Raw genomic sequence first — 23,109 nt, forward strand, 5'->3', positions numbered from 1 at the left:
CCCCCCCCCCCCCCAGGTTTCCAGCTGATTGCAGCTGGTTTTCACTCCAGCAGCCCCATTGCACTAATTACCCCCCCCCTCACATTTGCTTCACATTCCTGCTGCCACCATCCAGACTGGTGGCATTCACACATCCACTTGCATACAACCACGGGAGTTGTGAGTGTCACCTCCACCCTGTGTCCCTCTGCCCCACAGCGCTGCCGAGGATCCAGAGCAGCAGGAAAGGCCCAAAGAAGGTTTCTGTCATCAAGGCTGGCGAGACGGTTTTGGAGTGCGAGACCACGGGGACACCACTGCCCACGGTGACATGGGTGAAGGATGGGCAGCCAGTGGCCAGTGGGGACGGGATCCTGCTTACGGAGCAGGGGAGGCAGCTGCGCATCCCCAAGGCGGAGGTGGCCCATGCAGGACGCTACGCTTGCCTGGTGACAAATGTGGCAGGGCAGGAGTGGAGAGAGTTTGACGTTGCGGTGCACGGTAGGGGTGCGGGACAGGGCTGGGGGGCATGGGTGCAGGCAGGCTTGGGAGGGTGGTGATGTCCGACAGCACGAGTGTGGAGAACAAGATGACACGGAGGTCTTGGTCAACGCAGCACACAGAAGATCTTGGGTCAGAAGGGGGATGCTGTAAGCATAGCTGTAGAATTGGCTTCATCAGGCTGGAGTTTCTTTCCAGGGTCATTAAAGCAGACCATCTCACGCTTCCCTAAAGTCATCTAGTTTCCAAGGACTTGGGGAAACCTCATGGGTCAAGGTACCAAGCACTTGAACTGGAAAAGGCCTGAGGTGGCTTGAGGTGTGTGGCCAGCTTGGTGTCACACTTGTAAGCGTGGGCTTCAGAGTGTGGGTAGGTGGCACATCCTTGCTGTAAGTCACCCATCCCATAACGCCTTTAAGGTTGACAACTTCAGATGATGCATATGGTCTTCTGGGCTTGCATCCTCAAACTGTAAAGCAGGGGGGTGGGAACAAGCCAGGTTTACTCACTCGGTTTGCTTCATTCTTCTGCTGTCTTGGTGACTGCTTTGCAAGTGGATGTCCATCCTCTTCTGCATCCCCAGTTCCTCCTGAGTTCGTTCAAGGATCGGGAATTGCAACCAATGTCACTGTGTCTCTGCATGGAGCCCTGACACTGACCTGTGAGGCCACTGGTGTTCCTCTGCCTACAGTCACCTGGTCCTGGGATGGCTCTCCCATCACACCCAGTGAACACACGCATGTGCTTTCAGGTCAGGGATGAGGCATGGATGCTGGGAGAGATGGGAGCTTTGGGAACACATTTTGCCCCAGTGTGATGGGTGTAAATGCAGCAGAGCTCCAGCCCTGCAGGAGCACTGCTGGGATGGACTGGTGCCTGGATCAGGGCCCTGAGACCTTTCTCTTTCTTGGCTTCCAGGGGGCTGGGTGCTGAGACTCAGCCGTGCAGAAGCCCAGGATGGTGGCCACTACTCCTGCCTGGCCAGCAACATAGCTGGGGAAGCCAGGAGACATTTCTATGTGGAGGTCCTAGGTAAGGAGGAGTCCTCCATCTACTGCAGTATTCCTGGTAGGATTTCAGAACTTCACCCTTACCAGGACAGTCATGAGTTAGGACTGGGCATGATGGAAGCTGCAGTGCTGGAGTCCTTTGTGCCTTAGCACATGAGTTTGGAGGCTCAGTGAAGCTGGTCAGCTGCTGAGTTCCCTGGTGGCTTGTGTTCCTAGTTCCTCCCCACATCGAGAATGCGGATGAAGAAGAGATCACCAAAGTTCCTGAGGGTCACCCCGTTACCTGGTCCTGCTTGGCTGCAGGTGACTACCACACAGGGAGTGGAGCTGGGGCGAGCAGGTGGGAGATGGGGCTTAGGGACCTGAGTCTCCCTTCGGGGTGTGGAGCACATGGACGGCGCCAGTCAATGACATGAAAACAGCTGAAATCGGCTTAAGAGGTTTTTTGGGATAGTTCCTGGCTTTGCAGTTGGGCTGTCCGGGAAGTGCTGGACCCACGCGGGGAGATTGTTCCACGACGTAACCTCCAATCTCTTCCAAATGGAGCTAAAATTCCTCTAATCTGGTTTCTTTTTTAGTGATGGGAATAATCAATCACCTCCTACTCAGGACAGCTTCTTTCTTCTTGCTGCCTCATCCAGCAGCCTCTAAAAATCTGATCCAGTTCGTGATAACTTTGGATTTGGGTTGATGTCCCTGCTTCCCAGAAAAGTTCTGGCGCAGTGACCCCGGTCAGGCTGTGCTCACACATGGAAAAACTTTGCATGAAGGCCAAAACTTGCTTTCCACCCTGCACAGGCAACCCCCAGCCAAAGATCACCTGGCTGAAAGATGGCCACCCTCTGCCTAATGGAAACACCTTCTCTATCTCCCCTGATGGCTCCGTGCTCCACATCCCCCAAGCCTCTCTGTCTGATGCTGGCCGCTACTCCTGCGTGGCCTCTAGTGCCGTGGCAGATCAGACCAAGCACTACCTGCTGGATGTTTCAGGTATGAGATGCCTTTGGATGGAGGCAGCATCTCAGGTGTGAGCAGGGAACATCAGTGGGCTTTTTAGTTGCCTGCCTCAGGTAGGTGGTGAGGATCCCTTAACCCTACAGTCAGCAGCATGGCATGATGTCCTGGGCCTGCTAGAAAGCCCTCATGAGACCTCTTGAAGGGGTCATCGAATGAGGGGTCTATCTCTGATGATGGCTTGTGGGAAGGCGGTGAATGTCTTCTGTGTCCGCTGTGCTTTTGGAGGGCACAGACTGAGACTGGGCTTGTGCTGTGCATTTCACATGCTGTGGTCAAGTCCAGCTCCCTGAGCTGGGGTTGTGCTCTCTGGTGGGTGGATGAAGCACTAATCCTAAGTGGGTGCTAATGCTCGTCTGCCATGCAAACACATCTCTGCAGCCAGTCCTACGTTTGCTGGAGATGCCGCTGCCGGTCCAGAAGAAGTCACAGTGATCATCAACAACCCCATCTCCCTGGTCTGCGAGGCTCTGCCATACTCATCTCCCAACATCACCTGGCTCAAGGATGAGGTTCCCCTCAAAGTGTCTAGAAACGTCCAGCTGCTCCCTGGTACTGTGCCGGTGTCCTCGGGCTCTGCATGACTGTGGTGTGGCCCCTTGCTCTATGCCCTGGGGAGTGGGAGTGGTGCCTTTTCTGGGTCTAGCTGTAGTCTAGGGCAGTGGGATGGTGAGAAGTCATTGTCCTGCAGGACCCAAGGGGCTCAGGCCATCAGCTGATGCTGGTCTTCCATGTGCTATATCATCTGATAATAGCTAGAGCCTCCTTGGCAGCATCAGTGACATAGCACCGGTTTTTCCAGCCTGGAAACTGGGCTCTTGAAGAGCACTAAACCCTCTCAAATCAGGTTTGCAGGTGATAAGCAGGTCCTTTAAGATGTCTTCTTGTACTGCATGGGGATAGAGATCTGTGGCTGTGGGACAACCTTCTGAGGAGATCCTCTTTGCCCAGGTGGCCATGGGCTGCAGATCCTGAACGCCCAGGAAGAGGACGCGGGCACATACAGCTGCATCGTGGCCAATGAAGCCAGAGAGGCCATGAAGAACTACTCTGTGAAGGTCCTGGGTGCGGGAGCTCTCCCTGTCCTTCCTAATTCCTGCAGCAACCCCACCACTGTGGCCCTTCCCTTCCTGTACCTTCACCTGGGTAGCTGCACCTTTCACAACTGGTGCTCGTACCAGAAATGTATCAGCACGTGGCCCCAGAAAACCTCTGGTCTACCCTGGGGAGGGTGAAGGGGGTCTGTCTGAGGGTGTCAGCAGCACCCCAAGGTGCTGCCTGTCACTGATTAGGCAGAGTAAGAGTTTGGGGGCTCTTCTCTCATCCCAACTGTGTCGTCTCTCCCCACTAGTTCCTCCTTGGATTGCCAGAGATGACCCTTTGGGGGAATTTGCCATGAAAGAGGTTAAAGCCAGGGTCAACAGCACAGTGATGCTGGAGTGCGAGACCTGGGCTGTGCCGGAGCCAACCATTCGGTGGTACAAGGACAAGCAGGTGAGGTCCTAACTGCAACTGCTGCCACCATCCTAGGTGGATGGAGTTGAAAGATGCCCTTTATATGGCTGCCTGGGCTCTGTCCCGCTCCTGGCTGTGTAATCCTCCAATTTCTTCCCTGCCTTGGGCTGGGATGCTTGTGCAGCTCCTGGAAAGCACTGGCCACCTCCAGATCCTCAGCGAGGGGCAGGTCCTTCAGATCAAACCAGCCAGCGTGTCTGATTCAGGGCACTACACCTGCGTGGCCACCAATGCTGTGGGTGAAGATGACAGGGACTTCATCGTGCATATCCAAGGTGAGCCCTGGGCAACTGGCCAGTGCCTGGAGCAGCAGGTGTCTCAGCAAGAGGAGGGGTCCTTAGTGGGGTCCCTCATGGGGAGCAGAGCAGGGTGATCAGGAAGAGGGTTTGTATCTGCTGGAAAACAGACATCTCCTTGGCCCCAGTCAGGCCTGGGCAGATGCTCTGGTTGCACCTGGGGGTGCAAGTCCCCATTCCTCACAGCTGACCACAGCCTGTCCCCGCAGTGCCACCCCTCTTCCAGCAGCAGACAAGCCCCAACGAAGCCCTTGAGATCTTCTACCGCGAGGAAGACCAGGACGGGGAGGTGACAGAGCACCAGCAAGCCATCCTCAACCAGCCCACTGCGCTCTACTGCGACACCAACGCCATCCCACCCCCCCAGCTCACCTGGTACAAGGACGGGGAGCCCCTCTCCCCTGGCCCAGGGGTGCTGATGCTGCTAGGTAATGGGGATGGACCCTTGGTGTGGGGTTCAGGTAATGGGGATGGACCTTCGGTGTGAGGTTTGGGGGGTTTCCTGCAGCAGCTTTGTGGGTTGAGAGCATCCATAGCGTGGGGGAGGTTGGACCCGGTCCCCATGCTCCTGCCAGCACACACGGCGGCCGTGGGACACTGCAGAGGGTGGAGGGGACACTCTGATCCCTGTGGCTGCCTGTCACTGATTAGGCAGAGTAAGAGTTTGGGGGCTCTTCTCTCATCCCAACTGTGTCGTCTCTCCCCACTAGTTCCTCCTTGGATTGCCAGAGATGACCCTTTGGGGGAATTTGCCATGAAAGAGGTTAAAGCCAGGGTCAACAGCACAGTGATGCTGGAGTGCGAGACCTGGGCTGTGCCGGAGCCAACCATTCGGTGGTACAAGGACAAGCAGGTGAGGTCCTAACTGCAACTGCTGCCACCATCCTAGGTGGATGGAGTTGAAAGATGCCCTTTATATGGCTGCCTGGGCTCTGTCCCGCTCCTGGCTGTGTAATCCTCCAATTTCTTCCCTGCCTTGGGCTGGGATGCTTGTGCAGCTCCTGGAAAGCACTGGCCACCTCCAGATCCTCAGCGAGGGGCAGGTCCTTCAGATCAAACCAGCCAGCGTGTCTGATTCAGGGCACTACACCTGCGTGGCCACCAATGCTGTGGGTGAAGATGACAGGGACTTCATCGTGCATATCCAAGGTGAGCCCTGGGCAACTGGCCAGTGCCTGGAGCAGCAGGTGTCTCAGCAAGAGGAGGGGTCCTTAGTGGGGTCCCTCATGGGGAGCAGAGCAGGGTGATCAGGAAGAGGGTTTGTATCTGCTGGAAAACAGACATCTCCTTGGCCCCAGTCAGGCCTGGGCAGATGCTCTGGTTGCACCTGGGGGTGCAAGTCCCCATTCCTCACAGCTGACCACAGCCTGTCCCCGCAGTGCCACCCCTCTTCCAGCAGCAGACAAGCCCCAACGAAGCCCTTGAGATCTTCTACCGCGAGGAAGACCAGGACGGGGAGGTGACAGAGCACCAGCAAGCCATCCTCAACCAGCCCACTGCGCTCTACTGCGACACCAACGCCATCCCACCCCCCCAGCTCACCTGGTACAAGGACGGGGAGCCCCTCTCCCCTGGCCCAGGGGTGCTGATGCTGCTAGGTAATGGGGATGGACCCTTGGTGTGGGGTTCAGGTAATGGGGATGGACCTTCGGTGTGAGGTTTGGGGGGTTTCCTGCAGCAGCTTTGTGGGTTGAGAGCATCCATAGCGTGGGGGAGGTTGGACCCGGTCCCCATGCTCCTGCCAGCACACACGGCGGCCGTGGGACACTGCAGAGGTTGGAGGGGACACTCTGATCCCTGTGGAACCATTCCCTGCTCCAACCCTGCCCTGTGCCGCAGGGGGCCGGGTGCTGCAGCTGCAGGCGGTGCGGGAGGAGGACGCGGGCAGGTACACCTGCGAGGCGGCCAACGCGGTGGGATGGGACCGCCTGCACTACCTGCTGGAGGTGCTGAGTGAGTACGGGGCCGGGGTGGGGAGCGGATGGAGGTATGTGCCAGACCCATAACCACCTGCTCCCAGGTGCTCCAGCCATCCACGGTGGCACGGAGGACCCAGCTGAGGAGGTGACAGCCACCACCAATGGCACCGTCCGCTTCAAGTGTGAAGCCACCGGCCACCCAGTGCCGGCGGTGTCCTGGCTCTGGAATGGTGTCCCCATCGTGGTCAGTCCACGGCACCAGCTCCTGGAGGGTGGCAAGGTCCTGCAGGTCAGTGTCCCCCTGGGCAGGGTGGCTGTGCTGGGGGTGACATGGGAGAAACCAGGTGGAGGGGATGGGGCAGTGTTCCCTCCCCAGGGAGGAGGTTGCCCTGGCCTTGCCGGGCGCTGAGGTCCCCATGGGAGCTCCAGCAGCTCCCTGGATCAGGGCAGCCCTCAGCAGGGCCCTGGTGTCCCTTTGCAGGTGGCTGCAGTGGAGGCAGGTGACACCGGCAGCTACACATGTGTGGCTGAGAACCCGGTTGGGTCAGCTGAGAAGCACTTTGCCCTCACCGTGCAGGGTAAGGCATTCCTAGCAACCCTTCCCTGGGTTGCTGATTTACCCCGTTCCTCCTCCTTCTCCTCCTCCTCCTCTGCTGGATGGAGTCTCCTGTCTTCTCCTCCTCCTCTGCTGGATGGAGTCTCCTGTGGCTCCTGAGCCACGTGGCTGCCTCTGTCCCACCCTTCTTGTGCTTGTCACACTTGCCCAGTGTGAGGAGGTCGAGGTGCCAGCATGCTCCAAGAAGGCGAGATGTTCGGTGCTTGTTTCCTCCTGGGGAGCCCTGGGGGGAGCTTGGCCTCCACAGTGACAGTTCCCCCCTGGCACTCTCTTTTGGCGTGTGTTGGAGCAGAAGCACCCCAGATCGTGGGCGCAAACCCCGAGAGCATCGACGGCATCGTCAATGGCAGTGTCTCGCTGGTGTGTGATGTCCAATCTCACCCTGCTGCGGAGATCACCTGGTACAAGGATGGCCGAGCCCTGCAGCTCGGTGAGGAGGTGACCGTCACCCCAGGTACGCTGGGATGAGCAAGGATGACAGCCTGTCCTCCAAGGCTTGACAGCCACCAGCTCTTGATGGTGGGCTTCAACTCCCCTAACCTCTCTGTCTGGATACTGTATGCGGGTCTTGAGCTCAGACTTCCAGCCATAACCACATGCTACCAGCTCACTGCCAAGTGATCCGTGCTGGAAAGGATCAAGGTTGTAATCTGTAAACCCTTCTCTTCTGTGCATAGGGAGCCCTTAGACCTCAAAGAGGGACTTTGTTGGCCAGAAACTTCTCCAAGGAGTTTGACTGGCTGCTGAGGGATGGGTCAGCTTGCCAGCATGGTGGCCCAGACTCAGTGCTGTCTCCAGCCAGTGATGACCCCTTGCTCCTTGCTTCTTCCAGACTCACAGGTGCTGCAGCTCCATCACCTGCAGCTTTCCAGCTCGGGCACGTACACGTGTGTGGCACTGAATGCTGCTGGTCAGGATGAGAAGGACTTCATCCTCACCGTTCATGGTAAGTGGAGAGGGTTCAGCCAGGAGGTCTGTCCACGAGGGCGCATTGAAGAGCTGATGGCAAACCCTGGTCCTTGTGTTCCTGCTCACACACCCCATCCCTGCTCCTCCTCCCCAGGGACCTCGGGCATTGAGGAGCCACAGCAAGAGACTGTGGATGCTGATGTGGGGAGCCCCCTCATCCTGACCTGCCAAGTCACTGGTGTGCCTGCAGCCACCATCACCTGGCTGAAGGACGGGAGCCCACTGGGTATGTGCTCGGGGGGGTGGTACGAGCCAGGCTGCCATCCCAAGCCTCACCACGGTCCTGCCTCAGTGTCTCCATTTCTAACCCCACTGTGAGAGCACCGCAGGGCCCCATGGCGGGGTGGGGGGAGGCAGAGCACAAAGAGGCTGACGTTTTCCCTCCGTGGTTTTGAAGAGGTCTCGGATTCATTCCTGAGGCTGCAGCAACGGGATGTGGGTATGGGATGTGGTGGGGAGATGAGGGGGTGAGCTCTCTGGGTACCAGTGCTTGGGTTACTCTCTGGGACAGGGGATTGTCCCCAGACTGGTGGCTCTTTTCTCCTGCAAAGCCCCAGCAGCGCATGGTGAAAACACCCTCCTCTGCAGAGCCCCAACCCCTGCTTTAACTGAGTCCCCAGAGCTGGGTCGTGGGGGTGGGAAGGAGGGAGTGTGACAATGTGCCAGGGGAGGGCTTGATGGAGGAGTTCTGCTGCAGCCCCCTTCACCCCATCTCCTTGCAGAGAGCAGCCCGGAGCGGGGCCTGGTGTCTGGGGGGGGGCAACTCCATCTCAGCCCCCTGCAGCCCTTCCACCAGGGCTGGTACACCTGCCTGGCACGGGGCCTGGCCACCACAGCACGCAAGGACTTCATGGTGCTGGTGCGAGGTAGGGCTTCCCCAGGGTGGGTGGGGGTCCCCAGGGGCTCTTTCTCAAAGGGGAGCCTTCCTCCACCTCCTCTTCCTCAATCTCCTTCTCTTCTTGAGGCAGTGGCACCCCGGATCGCCAGCGCAGGGGTCCCCATTGAGCACAGCGTGCTGGAGGGCAGGGGGGTGAGGCTGGAGTGCCGAGCAGAGGGGCAGCCCACCCCCCAGATCTCCTGGCTGAAGGATGGGCAGCCCCTGAGGCTGCAGCCCCCTTCACGTGCCCGGTGAGTCTGGGGGGTGGATGGACACACGTCCCACAGGCTGGCAATGGCACAGCCCTGTCCGTGCCTCAGTTTCCCCATGTGCCAAAGAGCAGTGCAAGGCTGAGCTCTGCTGCTTCTCCTCATCTCCCTGCTTGGGCTGGGATGAGTGTATCCCAGCTGTTTGCTGAGGAGCATCATCCCAGTGTCCTGGTGTGGTCACTGTCACCCTGGCATGGCCCCAGCTCCTGTGCTGGCCTTGCAGCACACCCCAAAATCTTTGGCTTGGGTTCAGCAACCAAGCGCAGAGCGTCTCTGCCCCATGGGCTCATTAGGGACAGACACTCAGGTCATTGTCCCATCGTCCCCACACAGGATGTCCCCCGACGGCAGCTCCCTTCTCCTCGAGGGGCTCCAAGCTGCCGACTCGGGGGCTTACACCTGCCTGGCCCGGAACAGCGCGGGTGAAGACGCACGGCTGCAGACGCTGAGTGTGATGGGTGAGCAGGGCTGGGGGACACGGGTCACCACCAGGGCCACCCACCCCCAGCAGCCCCGTCAGCCCCTCTGTCCCCTCGCCTAGTGCCTCCCACCATCGAGAGAGGCACCGATGACTCGGAGGTGGTCCGTGGCATCCTGTCCACGTCGGTGACACTGGAGTGCCGGGCATGGGGGTCCCCTCCCCTGCATGTGAGCTGGCTGAAGGATGGTCTGCCCCTGCGCCTGTCCCCTCGTGTCACCCTGCTCTCTGCTGGGCACGTCCTCCGGTAAGAAGTCACCCTGGAGTGATGCTCAGGGGCTGGTACCCAGGTTTGCGTGCCAAGGTGCCCACGGCTGCACCCTGAGGTGGCTGCGTGTCAGCGTGGAGACCTTGAGGTGCAGTGGGGTTACCCGGAGCTGATGTCTCCTCCCCATGCCCCTCTCCATGGGGTAGGATCTCCCAGGCACAGGTCTCTGACACCGGGCTCTACACCTGCATCGCCTCCAGCCGGGCAGGGGTCGCCGATCGCAGCTTCGTCCTGCAGATACGGGGTATGGGGCAGCGGGAAGGGGGTTGGGGAGAGCAGAGCAGGGGGCACCAATTTTGCTGGCATGTGTTGTGCTTTGCAGCCAGCCCCACTTCCAAGCAGGGTCCTGAGCCATCTCTTGGCCATCGAGGTGGGCTGGGAGAGGATGGAGCAAGGCAGGACCAGCCTGAAATCAGTCCCAGAGCACCCTGCAGGGAGGCTGAGCTGCCTCTGGGTGCTCACAGGGCACCAGGGAACTGCCAAACCCATCCCCAGTTTGCTCCCATGTCCCCCCTAAAGGGAACCCCTCCCTCCCCAGTGCCCCCCATCCTGGAGAGAGCTGAGAGCAGCGAGGAGCAGATGGTGGCTGAGGGCTCCGATGTCACCTTCACCTGTGAAGCCACTGGGTCCCCAGCACCGGCGGTGACCTGGATGAAGGATGGCAAGCCCTTGGCATGGCAGAGCAACCACGTCTCTGGTGGCCCACGGCTCAGCCTGGTGGCCGTGGGGCCAGCTGATGCGGGGGTGTACTCCTGCCTGGTGGCCAACGAGGTAGGGGAGGTCAGCAAAGCCTTCCACCTCCAGGTGTCGGGTGCGTGTCTTTCCCCGGGGATTTGGGAAGGGCAGCTTAGCCAATTTTTTGGGATCAATGCGGGGATGAGTCTCTCTGCCTCACTGTGTGCCTTGCAGAGCCACCCCGCGTAGAGGCTGCGTCCCAGCCCACCGAGATGTCCATTGTTGTGGGCACCCCACTAGAGCTGATGTGTGTGGTGACAGGGGTCCCCGTGCCCACCGTCACCTGGGAGAAGGACGGACGGCTGCTGGCAGGGCCCTGGCTTCCAGGGGCTCTTTCTCAAAGGGGAGCCTTCCTCCACCTCCTCTTCCTCAATCTCCTTCTCTTCTTGAGGCAGTGGCACCCCGGATCGCCAGCGCAGGGGTCCCCATTGAGCACAGCGTGCTGGAGGGCAGGGGGGTGAGGCTGGAGTGCCGAGCAGAGGGGCAGCCCACCCCCCAGATCTCCTGGCTGAAGGATGGGCAGCCCCTGAGGCTGCAGCCCCCTTCACGTGCCCGGTGAGTCTGGGGGGTGGATGGACACACGTCCCACAGGCTGGCAATGGCACAGCCCTGTCCGTGCCTCAGTTTCCCCATGTGCCAAAGAGCAGTGCAAGGCTGAGCTCTGCTGCTTCTCCTCATCTCCCTGCTTGGGCTGGGATGAGCGTATCCCAGCTGTTTGCTGAGGAGCATCATCCCAGTGTCCTGGTGTGGTCACTGTCACCCTGGCATGGTCCCAGCCCCTGTGCTGGCCTTGCAGCACACCCCAAAATCTTCGGCTTGGGTTCAGCAACCAAGCGCAGAGCGTCTCTGCCCCATGGGCTCCTTAGGGACAGACACTCGGGTCATTGCCCCATCCTCCCCACACAGGATGTCCCCCGACGGCAGCTCCCTTCTCCTCGAGGGGCTCCAAGCTGCCGACTCGGGGGCTTACACCTGCCTGGCCCGGAACAGCGCGGGTGAAGACGCACGGCTGCAGACGCTGAGTGTGATGGGTGAGCAGGGCTGGGGGACACGGGTCACCACCAGGGCCACCCACCCCCAGCAGCCCCGTCAGCCCCTCTGTCCCCTCGCCTAGTGCCTCCCACCATCGAGAGAGGCACCGATGACTCGGAGGTGGTCCGTGGCATCCTGTCCATGACAGTGACACTGGAGTGCCAGGCACGGGGGTCCCCTCCCCTGCATGTGAGCTGGCTGAAGGATGGGCTGCCCCTGCGCCTGTCCCCTCGTGTCACCCTGCTCTCTGCTGGGCACGTCCTCCGGTAAGAAGTCACCCTGGAGTGATGCTCAGGGGCTGGTACCCAGGTTTGCGTGCCAAGGTGCCCACGGCTGCACCCTGAGGTGGCTGCGTGTCAGCGTGGAGACCTTGAGGTGCAGTGGGGTTACCCGGAGCTGATGTCTCCTCCCCATGCCCCTCTCCATGGGGTAGGATCTCCCAGGCACAGGTCTCTGACACCGGGCTCTACACCTGCATCGCCTCCAGCCGGGCAGGGGTCGCCGATCGCAGCTTCGTCCTGCAGATACGGGGTATGGGGCAGCGGGAAGGGGGTTGGGGAGAGCAGAGCAGGGGGCACCAATTTTGCTGGCATGTGTTGTGCTTTGCAGCCAGCCCCACTTCCAAGCAGGGTCCTGAGCCATCTCTTGGCCATCGAGGTGGGCTGGGAGAGGATGGAGCAAGGCAGGACCAGCCTGAAATCAGTCCCAGAGCACCCTGCAGGGAGGCTGAGCTGCCTCTGGGTGCTCACAGGGCACCAGGGAACTGCCAAACCCATCCCCAGTTTGCTCCCATGTCCCCCCTAAAGGGAACCCCTCCCTCCCCAGTGCCCCCCATCCTGGAGAGAGCTGAGAGCAGCGAGGAGCAGATGGTGGCTGAGGGCTCCGATGTCACCTTCACCTGTGAAGCCACTGGGTCCCCAGCACCGGCGGTGACCTGGATGAAGGATGGCAAGCCCTTGGCATGGCAGAGCAACCACGTCTCTGGTGGCCCACGGCTCAGCCTGGTGGCCGTGGGGCCAGCTGATGCGGGGGTGTACTCCTGCCTGGCGGCCAACGAGGTAGGGGAGGTCAGCAAAGCCTTCCACCTCCAGGTGTCGGGTGCGTGTCTTTCCCCGGGGATTTGGGAAGGGCAGCTTAGCCAATTTTTTGGGATCAATGCGGGGATGAGTCTCTCTGCCTCACTGTGTGCCTTGCAGAGCCACCCCGCGTAGAGGCTGCGTCCCAGCCCACCGAGATGTCCATTGTTGTGGGCACCCCACTAGAGCTGATGTGTGTGGTGACAGGGGTCCCCGTGCCCACCGTCACCTGGGAGAAGGACGGACGGCTGCTGGCAGGGCCCTGGCTCGTGTCGGGGAACGAGAGCACCTTCCACATTGAGAGCACTAAGGTAGGGGCTCCTCTGTCTTCTCCTCGCTTCTATTTTCTTTTCATGCCTCAACTTCTCCCTCTCCTGGCTTTACGTAGGTGGCCGATGCTGGCTTGTACACCTGCCTGGCCGCTAGCTCCGCCGGGGAGGACAGCAGGAGCTTCCATGTCAGCATCCAAGGTAGCGTGGCCCCAGCAGTGCAGCGAGGAGGGTGCTATCAGGGGGTGCTGGGGGGTGGTCAGAGAGATCTAGGGGACCAGATCATCAGAGCGTCCCCTGCACCCATCCTTGGGGTCACTGGGGGGTGGGCAGGAAGAGTGGTGGGGGCTGCCAAGGCTCTGTTGGGCAGGAACTGGAGCACAGCATGAGGTCCTGCAGAGCTGGTGGCCCGTGAGTGACTTACGGGGACAGGTATGAGGGCGCCCAACCCACACGGCACCCCCTGACCCATCTGGCATGTGTCCCACAGCACCTCTCAGCATTGCAAGTGTTGGAGAGACCCAGAGCATCACGGCGGTGGCAGGGGGGCAGCTCATCCTGGAGTGCCCTGAGGATGCCGTGCCACCCCTCCGCATTGAGTGGCACCGGGAGGGCTCCCCGCTGCAGGTACCTGTGATGGGACATGGGACTGGGCACGGACAGGGGCTGGGATGAACCTTTGCCTGCCCATCATGCTGGTGGTGGGGCGATGCGGGGAGAGCTGCTGATGGGGACTCCCCGGGGGTGTCAGGAGGATGCCCACAGGCAGGTCCTGGCCGAGGGGCAATTCCTGCAGATCCAGGCCGTGAGGGCGGCCGATGGTGGGGAATACACCTGTAGGTCCACCAACACACTGGGGGACACCAGCCTACGCGTCCGGGTGGAGGTTCACGGTGAGTGATGCTGCCCTGCCATGGGGCTTTGGTGGCAGCAAGTGCCAGCTCTGTCCCTGTTAGTTCAGGGATGTTCAGTATTACGGGGTGTCCTAAGGCTGGGGTGGTGGGAATGGGGCTTGGGTGATGTCCAGCCTCTAGTGCTGGTCTGGGCTGATGTTCTCCATCCCCTGAGCCCTGTCTCTGATATTGTCTGGTGCTGGCTGGACACTGCCACAGTGGCCCCGGAGATCCAACCAGGCCCCGAGGAGGCGAGGGCACTGCTGAACGGCTCAGTGGTACTGCCATGCCAGGCAGAGGGGTGGCCCATGCCCTGGGTGACGTGGTGGAAGGATGGTCGGCTTCTGCCCCTTCAACAGAGCAACAGGTACGAGGCTCTGTGGGTTGGTGACACCAAGAGCTGGCTTTCAGCTCATGGCATCCTCCACATCAATAGATGTTGTGGTGTGCCTGGAGCAGAGATGGCATTGTCACCCGCAAAGAGATGTGCTCTGTCCCCACGGCAGACCAGTGGACACTCGCCACGTCTGGCTGCAATGTCACATGTCACCTTCCCAGCTGTGTGTCCCCATGCATTACAGCTCACAGGGCTCCCTCCCTCTCCCTCCCCAGGCTGCAGCTCCTCCCAGGAGGCTCCCTGCAAATCGACCCCATCCAGGTCCAGGATTCAGGCTATTACCTCTGCATGGCATCTAGCCCCACCGGCTCCGACCGGCGAGGCCTGGACCTCCACGTTCTGGGTAAGGAGAAGAGCCATACGGATCCCTCCTGGGCTCAGCTCCCTCCAACCCACAGCTGCTGGGCTGCTCTCATCGGTGCAACAATGTGCTGCTGTCCTCTGCTCTTCACCTCCATGCCCTTCCACAGTCCCTCCTGCCATCGCTCCTGGACCTTCCAACCTCACCCTGCTGGCTCAGCAGCCAGCGACACTGGGCTGTGACACCTGGGGGTCCCCCGAGCCCCACATCAGGTGGGAGAAGGATGGCCACCCGCTGAACCCACACCTCCCACCCGGCGCCTACAGGTACCTAGAGCACCGCCACTGAAGAGTCTCCCCATAGGGTGGGGTTTGCCCCCTCTCGTTCTGTGGGGCAGGGGCTGACCCCGACGTGTGCTCGGCCCACACAGCTTGCAGACCTCAGGGTCGCTGCTCATCACCAGCCCCGGCCCCGGGGACAAGGGGTGGTACGAGTGCATTGCCACCAACACTGCTGGAGAGGCACGGAAGGTCTTCCTGGTGTCCATCCACGGTGAGGTCCTGGGGGCTGTGGGTCTTACCAAGAGCTGCTTTCCTGGGGTCTGTCACCACCTCAGGTGTGATGTGGGTGTGCTCCAGCCCCCTACGGGGTTGGGTCCCCTCTAGAGGGCTAGAGATGGAGGCGGGTAAGAGGGGATATAGAAATACCTATGCCCACACACATGGGGGTGGGATCCCCTTTGGCATTCCCATGCAGCCCCCTCACCTCCCTCACCTCTCCAGTGCCCCCCACCATTGCCGATGACCTTACGGACGTGGTTGTCACCCGGCTGTCCCCCGCGGTCCTCACCTGCTATACCTCCGGCGTGCCCCCACCCAGGGTGTCCTGGAGCAAGGAGGGGGCTCAGCTGGGCAGCCGAGGAGGGGGCTACCGCCTCCTGCCCACAGGTACGGGCACAGGGCAGTCCAGCCCCGGTGGGGTTGGTGGGTCCTGGCCAGGTCTCCTGCTGCCTCCCCTCTGCTCACTCTCTTCCCAGGGGCCCTGGTGATCAGGCAGGCACTGCCTGCCCACGCCGGACGCTACATCTGCACGGCGAGGAACGCTGCTGGCACAGCCCGAAAACACCTCCAGCTTGTGGTACACGGTATGTGTGGCTCCTGGGGGTCCTGCTCTCGGGGGTCCTGCTCCCTCTGCCTTGGCACATCTTGGGGGACCTCCGGTGGGCAGCACTTCCCTGGTGCTTGCAGAGCCCCCTGCCTTGAAGCCCCTGCCCGGCATGGTGATGGTGATGGTCAACACCAGCACGGTGCTGTCCTGCGAAGCGACCGGTGTGCCCCGTCCAGAAGTCACCTGGCAGAAGGATGGTGTTGGCATTGCTGAAGGTGAGCGGGAGCCCACTAGGGGTTGGCAGAGCCTGCACTGCCTGCCAGCCTTTGCCTGGGGGGGGATTTGGGTGCCCAGGGGTTGAAGGCATCCCAGCAAGTTGCTGGGTGACACTGTGCATGGGTCCTCCTGGCTTCCAGCTGCCATCCAAGGTGGGTGCAGTGGCTACTGGAGCCGTTCCCCAGGGACTCCCCAGAAAAAAGGGCACTTCTGCAGGGGATGCAGTCCCTGCACACCATCCATCCACACCCTGGCACGTCTGTGCTGCCCTGTTCTGCCCTTCATTCCTGCCCATCCCTGCAGGGCCCAGGCTGAAGGTGCTCCCCAACGGGCAGCTGCATCTCCTCCGAGCCTCCCCGGGGGATGCGGGCACCTACCTGTGCATGGCTCGCAACCCCTCGGGCACCGCTGCAGGGAGGACCAGGCTGATCGTGCAAGGTAAGGCAAGCCCAGGGGCTCAGATGGTTGCCCACCCCTCCTCTGCTCAGCTCCTTCCCCAGCACCTCACGGTAAAATGTGGTTGTCAAGGTGTGAGCAAGTCCCTGTCCTCCTCCCCCATCCAGTGCCCCCCATCATCGCAGCCGGCCCAGTGGAGCTGGCTGTCCTGGAGGGGCTGGAGGGGCTGCTGCCCTGCGCTGCCCACGGTGTCCCTGAGCCCCGCATGTCCTGGAGCCGGGAGGGAGCCCCGGTGCGGGGTGGCGGGGGGAAGGCCACCGTCCTGCCCTCTGGGGAGCTGCTGCTCCGGGACGTCCAGGTGAGCACCATCCCCTTCTGCAGCCAAGCCAGCTGTAAAGTTGGAGAGCTGAGAAACAAGTGTTTTTTGCTGCAGGAAAGAAAGCCCAGGTTGTCCTGCACCCTGATGTGCCCCTGGCTGCTTTCAAAAAGCTTTGGCAAAGGGAGAGCCCTGTAGAGTCCGTGGTAACAGGCTGGTGGGTCAGGGCAGTATGGGTTTGTTACCATGGGCTGGAAAAAGTGGCTGTGGCCAAGCCTTGGCTTTTTGGGTGCACAACAGCCAGCAGAGCCATAACCCAGTGAGCCAGGGCTGCAGCTGGACCCCAGACCCAAGCTTGACCCCATCTCATCCTCCCCTTTCCATGTGTAGGAAGGGGATGCTGGGATCTATTCCTGCACGGCGGTCAACTCGGCCGGGAGAGCCGTTCGCCGTCTCTCCCTCTCCATCCACACCCTGCCCACCTTCACCCGCCGGCCTGGAGACATCACCCTGAGCCGGGGTGAGGGGCTGGAGCTCGTGTGTGCTGCCACAGGCATCCCCCAGCCCCGCATCACCTGGATGGTCAACGGGCAGCTCGTCACTGGTGCGTGGCCAGGGGACCACGGGCAAGGCAGGCAGAGGATGCTGAGCTTACGGGGGGGATGTCATCCTGGCTCTATCCCTGTCCTTTTCCCACTTTTGGGGGTCCCTGGGGTGTTGGCATAGCTGACTGTGTGGGGTTATAACCAACTGGTCCCTGTCTGTGCTTTTTGGGGGGGGTTTGCACCCCACAGATGGAGTGTTGGAGCAGAATGGCTGGAGCACCCTGCGTCGGGAGGCAGCCACCCGCGCTGACAGCGGGACCTACGTCTGCCGTGCCGAGAACAGTGCCGGTGCCATCAGGACCATGGCCTCGGTCTCTGTCAGAGGTAGGTGCTGGTGGGGAAAATGGGGTGCCCGGCCAGCCCTCCTCCTCTGCCACCCCTCTCCCTTCCCCAGAGGCACCCACCATATGGGGGGACCCCAGCACCTACCAGGTGGAGCACCCCGGGGGCGATGCTCTCCTCGACTGTGACACCCAGGGCCACCCCGCACCCCGTGTCCGCTGGAGCAAGGATGGGGTGCTGGTGGCAGCCAGCGGGCGCCTGCGCCAGCTGCGGAACGGCTCCCTGGCCATCCGCGCCGTGGAGGTGAGTGGGGCCTGGGGGTGCCAGCCCCTTTTTGGGGAGTTTTCATGGCAAAACCAAGTGCTGTGCTAACGCTATTTGTCCTGCTAGAGCACCGATGCGGGGCACTACCGCTGCGTGGCAGAGAATGATGCGGGCACAGCAGCAAAAGTTGTCACCCTGGCCCTGCAGAGTGAGTGTTGCCCCCTTTTTGCACCCTTCTTTTGAGGGACTGCAAACTGTGTCACCCCTCAGCCCCCCCGGATAACCCCTGAGGAACAGCCCCAGCACTGCTGGGATGTGGTGGCACTGCCCACGTCCCTCTCCTTGCCCAGGTGCCCCGGCGGTGACGGTGACACCGCGAGCAGTGGCGGTGCACGCCGGGCAGCGGGTGCTGCTGCACTGCGCCGTGTCGGGGGAGCCCACCCCCTCCGTGGAGTGGCAGCGGGACGGGCGGCCCCTGCCCGAGGGTCCCCGTGCCCGTGTCCTGCCCAATGCCACGCTGCTCCTGCCCGCCGTCAGCCACCGTGATGCCACCACCTACTCCTGCCTCGCTCGCAATGCCCTGGGGTCAGCCATTGCCCATGCCTCCTTGGCCATCCAAGGTGGGTGCTGCCCAGGGTCTTCTACCTCGCTGAGGGGGCTGGCACTGATACACCCTGCAGCAAAATCTCCTACATGGTGGTTTGGAGGGTTATTGCCTTTTTTTTCCTTACTCTAAACCCCTTGATTCATACCCTGGCTTACCCTCCTGTCTCTCCCGCTGCTCCTCTGAAGGTCCGTGCCCAGATGAACCCTTGTCCCAGCAGCTGCTGCGTGCCAGCCCGTGCCCCTGCTCGCCCCTGCCCTCCCTTCCTGCATTTGCTGCCTGTGATTGAATTCCTGTTTCCCAGGGGCTCTGCCAAACGCACAGGCACATCCTCTGCCGCTGCCCCCCGGGAGCAGAGGGCTGAGCTGGCTGGCAGCGCGGAGGAAGCGCCGGGTGCCCTGCCTGCCCTCTGCGCGGCTGCTGGCGTTCTGCTGCCAGGCATGCCAGAGAGAAACAAATAAAAGCTTGGGGTCAGGGCCAGGGCCGTGGGGATTGATACAGAGCAGGGTTTGGGGGGTGCTGGTGCACGTTGGTGTGCGCAAGGCATGGGGACACACTCACAGCATCCCCTGTTGATGTGCCACCGAGATGCCCGGACCCACGGGGTCTTTGGGGACTGCACTGGCAGCCAGGAAGGGACACTGTCCCCCTCGCTCTGGCCGCCTTCACCTCCAGAAAATTGGGGTTTTCTTGACGCACAAATTATTGAGAGGGAGGATGGGAAACTGCCCTGCTTTCTCATGGGAGACCAGCCCCAACATCACTGCCCCTGTCCCTTTTGCCCCAGGAGAGCCACACCGGGCACGGGGCAGCCTGGTTGGTGTCATTAATGGCCATGAGCTTGATGTTGCCGCCCTCGATGCCAGCGTGCTGGATGACCCACACTCTGGCACTGCTGTGGTCCGGAGCAGCATCAGCAACATCCCACCCGCTGTAGGTAGGTTGGGTCACCCCTGTCCCCTCCTTGGGGAGCATGGAAGGTCAGGTGATAACCTTGAGGGACTTTTTCCCCAAAAAGCAGCACCCCCTGTTTGTGCTGTGCCCCATGGAGGGGGGGTTGGGGAGGGCTGGGTGCCCCTTTAGGAGGATGCTGGCTCCGTGGTGACACCTTCTCTCTCCCACCCCCAGGGCCGCTGATGCGGGTGCTGGTCACCATCATCGCCCCCGTTTACTGGTCCTTGGCACACAGTGGTGAGGGGACCCAGAGTGGGTTCCTGCTCAGCCGGGGCACCTTCCAGCAGGACTCACAGCTGGAATTTACCACAGGTGAGGGATGTTGTGGCCCCAGGAGGATCGGTTGGGGGCTGCAGAGCTTGGTCCTGCCCACCTCAACCTCCATCTCCCCCATGCACCATCCCCTGGGACTCAGCCACCGCTGAGCTGAGCTTCGCAGCTGGAGATGCAGCTGCGTTTGGGGGTGCCATGGGCTGCTGCTCACTGTTTCCCCCCACCCCCTGGCAGGGGAGCTCCTGCGGGTCACCCACCTGGCACGGGGCACGGATGCTGCTGGCTGCCTGCTCCTGGACAGCGTGATCCGCGGCTCCGTGCCGGAGAGCATCAGCAAGGCCACGCTGCTGCTGCAGGTGCCAGCGCTGCCCGTCCTCCCTGCGGGGACATGACTCTCATGCTGGGAGCCTGGGGGTGTCCGTGGCCTGACCCTCCCCTCCCTGCCTTTCCCCAGGATTTCAGCGAGCGCTACGTGCAGACGGGTGTGGGGCGGCTCTCGGGGGGCTCGGTCCAGAGCTTTCTGAGGGACGGGCACATCATCCATGCCCGCTGCAATCACACCATCCTGTACGACCCCCCCGGGGGCCTGCAGCCCCCCCGGGTGCAGCATGTCCAAGCCAGTGCTGTCAAAGCCTCGTATGACCCAGCCTCCCAGGAGCTCCGCTTCCAGCTCCATGCCTCGCTTGATGAGGGTAACGAGGGGATTCCCAGGGATGGAGGCGCTGGGATCCCTTTTCAGTCCTGGGTGGCTGAGGGTGCAAAGGGCCCGTCCCTGCAGTGACATGTCCCTTCTCATCTTCTCTGCTTGTTTCTCAGGGGCTGAGGGAGACCAGTGCCCACCAGGATTCATCCTGAGCCCTGGGCAGCTGCACTGCGTTGGTACGGACCTTTCTTCGGGGGGCATGAGGCTGGTGGGGGGGTACCTGCTGCATGGTGTCGCGTCCCTCCCAACCTTGTCCCCTTTCTGCTCCCCAGATATCGACGAATGTGGGGAGGGGTCCCACACCTGCCGCTACAACCAGCTCTGCAAGAACGTCCCAGGGACCTACCGCTGCACTTGCCCCCCTGGCTACCGCTCGCTGGCAGCTGGCTGGCCATGCCTGGGTACCAGCTGGGGGCTCGGGGGACACCTCCTTGGGTGCAAGGCCACCATCGCTCCCCTGCCCTGCTCCAGCCTCAGTTTCCCCATCCGCCTGCAACCCCTCATCTCTTTCCTCCACCAGACATAAACGAGTGCCTGCAGTTTCCTCCACCCTGTGCCTTTGAGTGCCACAACCTGCGGGGGTCCTACGAGTGCCTGTGCCCCCCCGGCAGGACCCTGCTGCCAGGGGGAGAGTGTGGCACAGCAGGGGTGGATGGAGGGGCCACAACAGGCACCCCCCGGGACCCTGTTCTGCGCTGGCAGAAGCCAGTGGGGCTGAGCAGCCCACGGGGACGGTCCTTCTACACTCAGCTCGCCCTCCGCCGGGTGGCAAAGGCTGCGGGGCTGGGTGACCAGGGCCCCCCCTGCCCCACGGGCTTCATCAAGAGGAATGGCACCTGCAGCGGTGAGTGGGCATCAGGGAAGGGCTTTGCGGGGAGTTTTTGAGGCCACTTTGTGCCCGAAAGGCAGCTCCTGCTCCCAAGTGCTGCCCTGTCACCTGTTTTATTTGCACCCCCGTTGGATGGGTTGGGGTCTCCCTGGGCTTGGCTGTGCCGGGCAGGGGAGGAGAAAGCCAGGCTGCCCCAGGGCAGTGGGCACCGGAGGGGACAGACACTTCCCTGCTTGCCTTCACCCCTCTCACCCCACAGACCTCGACGAGTGCCAGATGCTGAACCTGTGCCAACACGAGTGCAGAAACAGCCCCGGCACCTACCGCTGTGTCTGCCCCCCCGGCTACCGGCTCCTGCCCAACGGGAAGACCTGCCAGGGTCAGTGTGGGCATGCCCATGTCCCTCAGGGTCTGAACCTGGTCCCCACAGGGCCCTGGGGGTCATCTCTTTGGGGCTGCAAGTCTTTTTTCTTCCCAGGGAGGGTTGTTCCCAGGCTCAGCACCCTGAGAAGTGCTTTCCTCTCACTGCCTGTGTCCGAGACCCCTGGGCAGGGGTGTGGGAAGCAGTGATTTGAATCCCCAACTCAGACCTGGGGCACCCCAGGACCCTCAGACCTGTGCCCTCTCTGCCCACAGACATAGACGAGTGCGTGGAGGGCACGATCCAGTGTGGCTCAAGCCAGATGTGCTTCAACACCCGTGGCAGTGCCCAGTGTGTGGATGTGCCGTGCCCAGCTGGGTACCGGAGAGGCTCCAGCCCCGGGTAAGTTGTGCTGTGGGGCTGAGGGTGCCTGTGCCACGGTGGACCCAGGTGACCTGGCCACTCTAGATATCCCATGTCCCTTCACCCGGGGGTGTCCTGCAGGCTGTGTGTCGGTCGCTGCACCCCAAACTGTGGCTCGGCTGGCCCCCCAACGCTGCGGTACGAGCTGCTCACCCTGCCCCTCGGCATCGCCGCCGGCCGGGATGTGGTGCACCTCACCCCGGGCACTGCCCTCCGCCGTCACCCCCTCTTCACGCTGCTGGAGCAGGAACCCGGCAGCCCCTTCACCCTCCGCACCGAGCGGGGCCGGGGCATCATCTCCACCCTGCGCCCGCTGCGGGACCCCGGCACCCACCGCCTCAAGGTGCAGGCGCTGGCCCCCGGTGGGCAGCGGGCACCCAGCATCTTCCTCCTCCTCATCTCCGTCTCGCCCTACCCCTACTGACACCGCCGAGGGACAGGAGGGGACACAAGGTCACTTCTCCTGTCCCTCGCCACCCATGCAGGCACGAGGCTCGGGGAGAGCTGAGCTTGCACCTTTTTTCTCCCTCTCTGGACACCCCCTTTCCTTGCCCCTACTCCCCCCCCGCTGTCACCTAGGGCCAGTCCCTGACTCAGCAGGGCCCTTGCGGGGGTGACAAGGTGTCCCGCCAGCCTCTTGCAATCAGGTTTTGTTGTAACTCCATAACTCAGACTGGTGGCCCCAGAGCAAACACAGCTCTAGATGGCCTTGGCCGTGATCAGCCCCCAGATAGGGGGGGATGAGCCAGGTGACAGCAGCCAGCGAGGGTCCCCGTGGGGTGCCCCAGATGGGGGAGGGCGCAGGGCACCCCAGCATTAACCATGTATTAAATTGAAATAGCCTTGTGTTCACTTTTTTTTTTTTTTTTAAAAAACCCCTGGTTTCTGTGGACATTTTTTATCTGAAGGGGGAATTTAAAATTTCATGTGAAATATTTAAATGTAATTTAAAATAACGTATGTGAAAAATTAAACACCTCATTGCTAATGAAAACTTTGAAATTCAGTGGCAGTAGGAATCTCTTCAGGGTGGTTCTTATTATTCAACTATTGCAGCACCGAGCGAGACTGTGCTTGGGACCAGAGAGTTTCCTGACTCAGTTTAACCTGAGTGAGTCCATCTGGACATTCCCTCTCCATTTCTCTGATTTTAGTAAACAGATTCATGGTTTGGTTTTATTTGTGGGTTTATCCTGTTTCCTGAATCCTGTGAGAATTCAATATAAGCTGATGCACCAGCGGGCTTGGCCAGAGAGCCCAGGTGGTTGGTGGTACCCAAGGATGGTGGGGGCACGCGTCCAT

At 61.3% G+C, this 23,109-nt stretch overlaps 1 protein-coding gene across 1 annotated transcript in view; it reads left to right on the plus strand.

The window, feature by feature from the left end:
* HMCN2 (hemicentin 2) overlaps nt 1-22,588 on the plus strand; it is a 40,237-nt gene extending 17,649 nt beyond the window's left edge. The window contains exons 34-89 of the mRNA XM_014942728.1: nt 199-480; nt 1,064-1,231; nt 1,399-1,512; nt 1,707-1,793; nt 2,289-2,480; nt 2,886-3,056; nt 3,456-3,569; nt 3,856-3,998; nt 4,144-4,294; nt 4,525-4,743; nt 6,155-6,268; nt 6,336-6,523; nt 6,716-6,812; nt 7,143-7,304; nt 7,683-7,796; nt 7,914-8,045; nt 8,542-8,685; nt 8,788-8,947; nt 9,299-9,423; nt 9,507-9,690; nt 9,858-9,955; nt 10,250-10,522; nt 10,621-10,754; nt 10,838-11,001; nt 11,353-11,477; nt 11,561-11,744; nt 11,912-12,009; nt 12,304-12,576; nt 12,675-12,865; nt 12,943-13,024; nt 13,314-13,450; nt 13,575-13,716; nt 13,936-14,083; nt 14,329-14,456; nt 14,584-14,740; nt 14,845-14,966; nt 15,197-15,361; nt 15,451-15,558; nt 15,662-15,796; nt 16,101-16,235; nt 16,361-16,551; nt 16,900-17,113; nt 17,304-17,438; nt 17,509-17,699; nt 17,787-17,888; nt 18,064-18,280; nt 19,052-19,201; nt 19,393-19,530; nt 19,726-19,847; nt 19,946-20,183; nt 20,308-20,370; nt 20,467-20,595; nt 20,715-21,038; nt 21,283-21,402; nt 21,660-21,786; nt 21,889-22,588. Of these exons, the coding sequence (XP_014798214.1) occupies nt 199-480; nt 1,064-1,231; nt 1,399-1,512; nt 1,707-1,793; nt 2,289-2,480; nt 2,886-3,056; nt 3,456-3,569; nt 3,856-3,998; nt 4,144-4,294; nt 4,525-4,743; nt 6,155-6,268; nt 6,336-6,523; nt 6,716-6,812; nt 7,143-7,304; nt 7,683-7,796; nt 7,914-8,045; nt 8,542-8,685; nt 8,788-8,947; nt 9,299-9,423; nt 9,507-9,690; nt 9,858-9,955; nt 10,250-10,522; nt 10,621-10,754; nt 10,838-11,001; nt 11,353-11,477; nt 11,561-11,744; nt 11,912-12,009; nt 12,304-12,576; nt 12,675-12,865; nt 12,943-13,024; nt 13,314-13,450; nt 13,575-13,716; nt 13,936-14,083; nt 14,329-14,456; nt 14,584-14,740; nt 14,845-14,966; nt 15,197-15,361; nt 15,451-15,558; nt 15,662-15,796; nt 16,101-16,235; nt 16,361-16,551; nt 16,900-17,113; nt 17,304-17,438; nt 17,509-17,699; nt 17,787-17,888; nt 18,064-18,280; nt 19,052-19,201; nt 19,393-19,530; nt 19,726-19,847; nt 19,946-20,183; nt 20,308-20,370; nt 20,467-20,595; nt 20,715-21,038; nt 21,283-21,402; nt 21,660-21,786; nt 21,889-22,231 (8,864 nt within the window). The 3' untranslated portion in view covers nt 22,232-22,588. The remainder of the gene's footprint in view (nt 1-198; nt 481-1,063; nt 1,232-1,398; nt 1,513-1,706; nt 1,794-2,288; nt 2,481-2,885; nt 3,057-3,455; nt 3,570-3,855; nt 3,999-4,143; nt 4,295-4,524; nt 4,744-6,154; nt 6,269-6,335; nt 6,524-6,715; nt 6,813-7,142; nt 7,305-7,682; nt 7,797-7,913; nt 8,046-8,541; nt 8,686-8,787; nt 8,948-9,298; nt 9,424-9,506; nt 9,691-9,857; nt 9,956-10,249; nt 10,523-10,620; nt 10,755-10,837; nt 11,002-11,352; nt 11,478-11,560; nt 11,745-11,911; nt 12,010-12,303; nt 12,577-12,674; nt 12,866-12,942; nt 13,025-13,313; nt 13,451-13,574; nt 13,717-13,935; nt 14,084-14,328; nt 14,457-14,583; nt 14,741-14,844; nt 14,967-15,196; nt 15,362-15,450; nt 15,559-15,661; nt 15,797-16,100; nt 16,236-16,360; nt 16,552-16,899; nt 17,114-17,303; nt 17,439-17,508; nt 17,700-17,786; nt 17,889-18,063; nt 18,281-19,051; nt 19,202-19,392; nt 19,531-19,725; nt 19,848-19,945; nt 20,184-20,307; nt 20,371-20,466; nt 20,596-20,714; nt 21,039-21,282; nt 21,403-21,659; nt 21,787-21,888) is intronic.
* The last annotated feature ends 521 nt before the right edge of the window (nt 22,589-23,109 follow it).

This window comes from Calidris pugnax, unplaced genomic scaffold (genome assembly GCF_001431845.1).
Source record: "Calidris pugnax isolate Ruff unplaced genomic scaffold, ASM143184v1 scaffold102, whole genome shotgun sequence".
Lineage (NCBI taxonomy): Eukaryota > Metazoa > Chordata > Aves > Charadriiformes > Scolopacidae > Calidris > Calidris pugnax.